Here is a 1,165-nt window from a genome sequence, read left to right as displayed (position 1 = left end):
TCTCAAAATGTGAGCATTTTACAATAAAATGCTCAACGTCTTGTGTTCCTCCAATATTGCAATCACACAGATCACTGGAACTTAAGCCAAATCTTTTCAAATATGCCTTGAAGTTGCCGCGTCCAGTGAGAAATTGCGTCACATGAAAGTTGCAGAAAAAATGTTGATTATTGAGTCTTTGATTAACAGATGGAAAGAAGTGTTTAGTCAGTTAAGCATTTGTAGAAGCTTGATATTGTTCATTCCACACAGTTTGAACTTTATGTCTGGCTGAAAGTCTAAAAAAAGATTTTGGGGGACTTATATCACAAATGGAATCAAGATTAGTCGCTTGTTTCGCCAGAAAGTCAGCTCCTTCATTACCCAGAACACCGGAGTGGCCTCGGACATGTGAAAAGAGCACAGATTTACCCTCGGATTGGAGTTCATTTAAAATAATCTGCGAATTTACAATAATTCTGCTAAATGAAGTAATACATTTAAGTGCAAAAAGGGATGAAAGGGAATCTGAACAGATGAGGAATTTTGATGAAAGAGATGAGTTGTTTGAGATCCATTTAATAGAGTGGTAAAGACACAAAAGCTCAGCTTGGAAAACACTGCAGTCATCAGGAATTCTAATTAGGTGGTTCTCCATTTCAGTATTATTATAAAAGATCACAAAAGCCAGGCCAACTCTGTTATTTAATTTACTTCCATCTGTATAGCAAATGATCGGAAAGTCACTTTCAAAATTATTGCAGAATTTAATGGTATCAATAGGTTTTCGATTACCTGGATGTGGAACATTAGTTAATGAGAAAGAGATGTTGCTGATATTGTTTTTATAATCCATGTCCTGTAAGATATAAATATCAATGGGAGGAAAACCTGATAAGACGAAACAAGCATCGTAACTAATAGTCCTGTATCCCCGCACAATTCTAAGAAGAATTCTTCTCTGAACTCTACGCAGATTACGTACATTAACTTTTTTAAGTAGGACATTACCCCATACTCTAGAGTATGGGGTAATGCTACTCTGCGTAGCAAATGAAAGGAACAATTCCCTGTTTGTAAATTAAACTCATAACATTGAACTTTAAACCAAAAGTATTGCATGAGACCCGATTTAATCCTTGAAGAATATTTTCGCATTTGTTTGATAAGTAAGCAATATGTTTTT

The 1,165-nt window shown here is 35.2% G+C and overlaps 1 protein-coding gene across 1 annotated transcript; it reads right to left on the bottom strand.

The window, feature by feature from the left end:
* Positions 1-211: 211 nt before the first annotated feature.
* Positions 212-835, bottom strand: LOC139426894 (uncharacterized). Its single transcript, XM_071187025.1, has one exon. It carries the CDS (start codon positions 833-835, stop codon positions 212-214), a length of 624 nt encoding a protein of 207 aa, XP_071043126.1.
* Between the last annotated feature and the right edge of the window lie 330 nt (positions 836-1,165).

The sequence above is a fragment of the Parasteatoda tepidariorum genome, chromosome 10 (genome assembly GCF_043381705.1).
Source record: "Parasteatoda tepidariorum isolate YZ-2023 chromosome 10, CAS_Ptep_4.0, whole genome shotgun sequence".
NCBI classification, from domain to species: domain Eukaryota; kingdom Metazoa; phylum Arthropoda; class Arachnida; order Araneae; family Theridiidae; genus Parasteatoda; species Parasteatoda tepidariorum.
Note: the sequence above shows the minus strand (reverse complement) of the source record. Positions and strands in the feature narration are given on the sequence as shown.

Excerpts from the sequence above, each read along its gene's own strand:
- LOC139426894 (XM_071187025.1), bottom strand. The coding sequence starts at position 835 with ATGGATTATAAAAACAATATCAGCAACATCTCTTTCTCATTAACTAAT.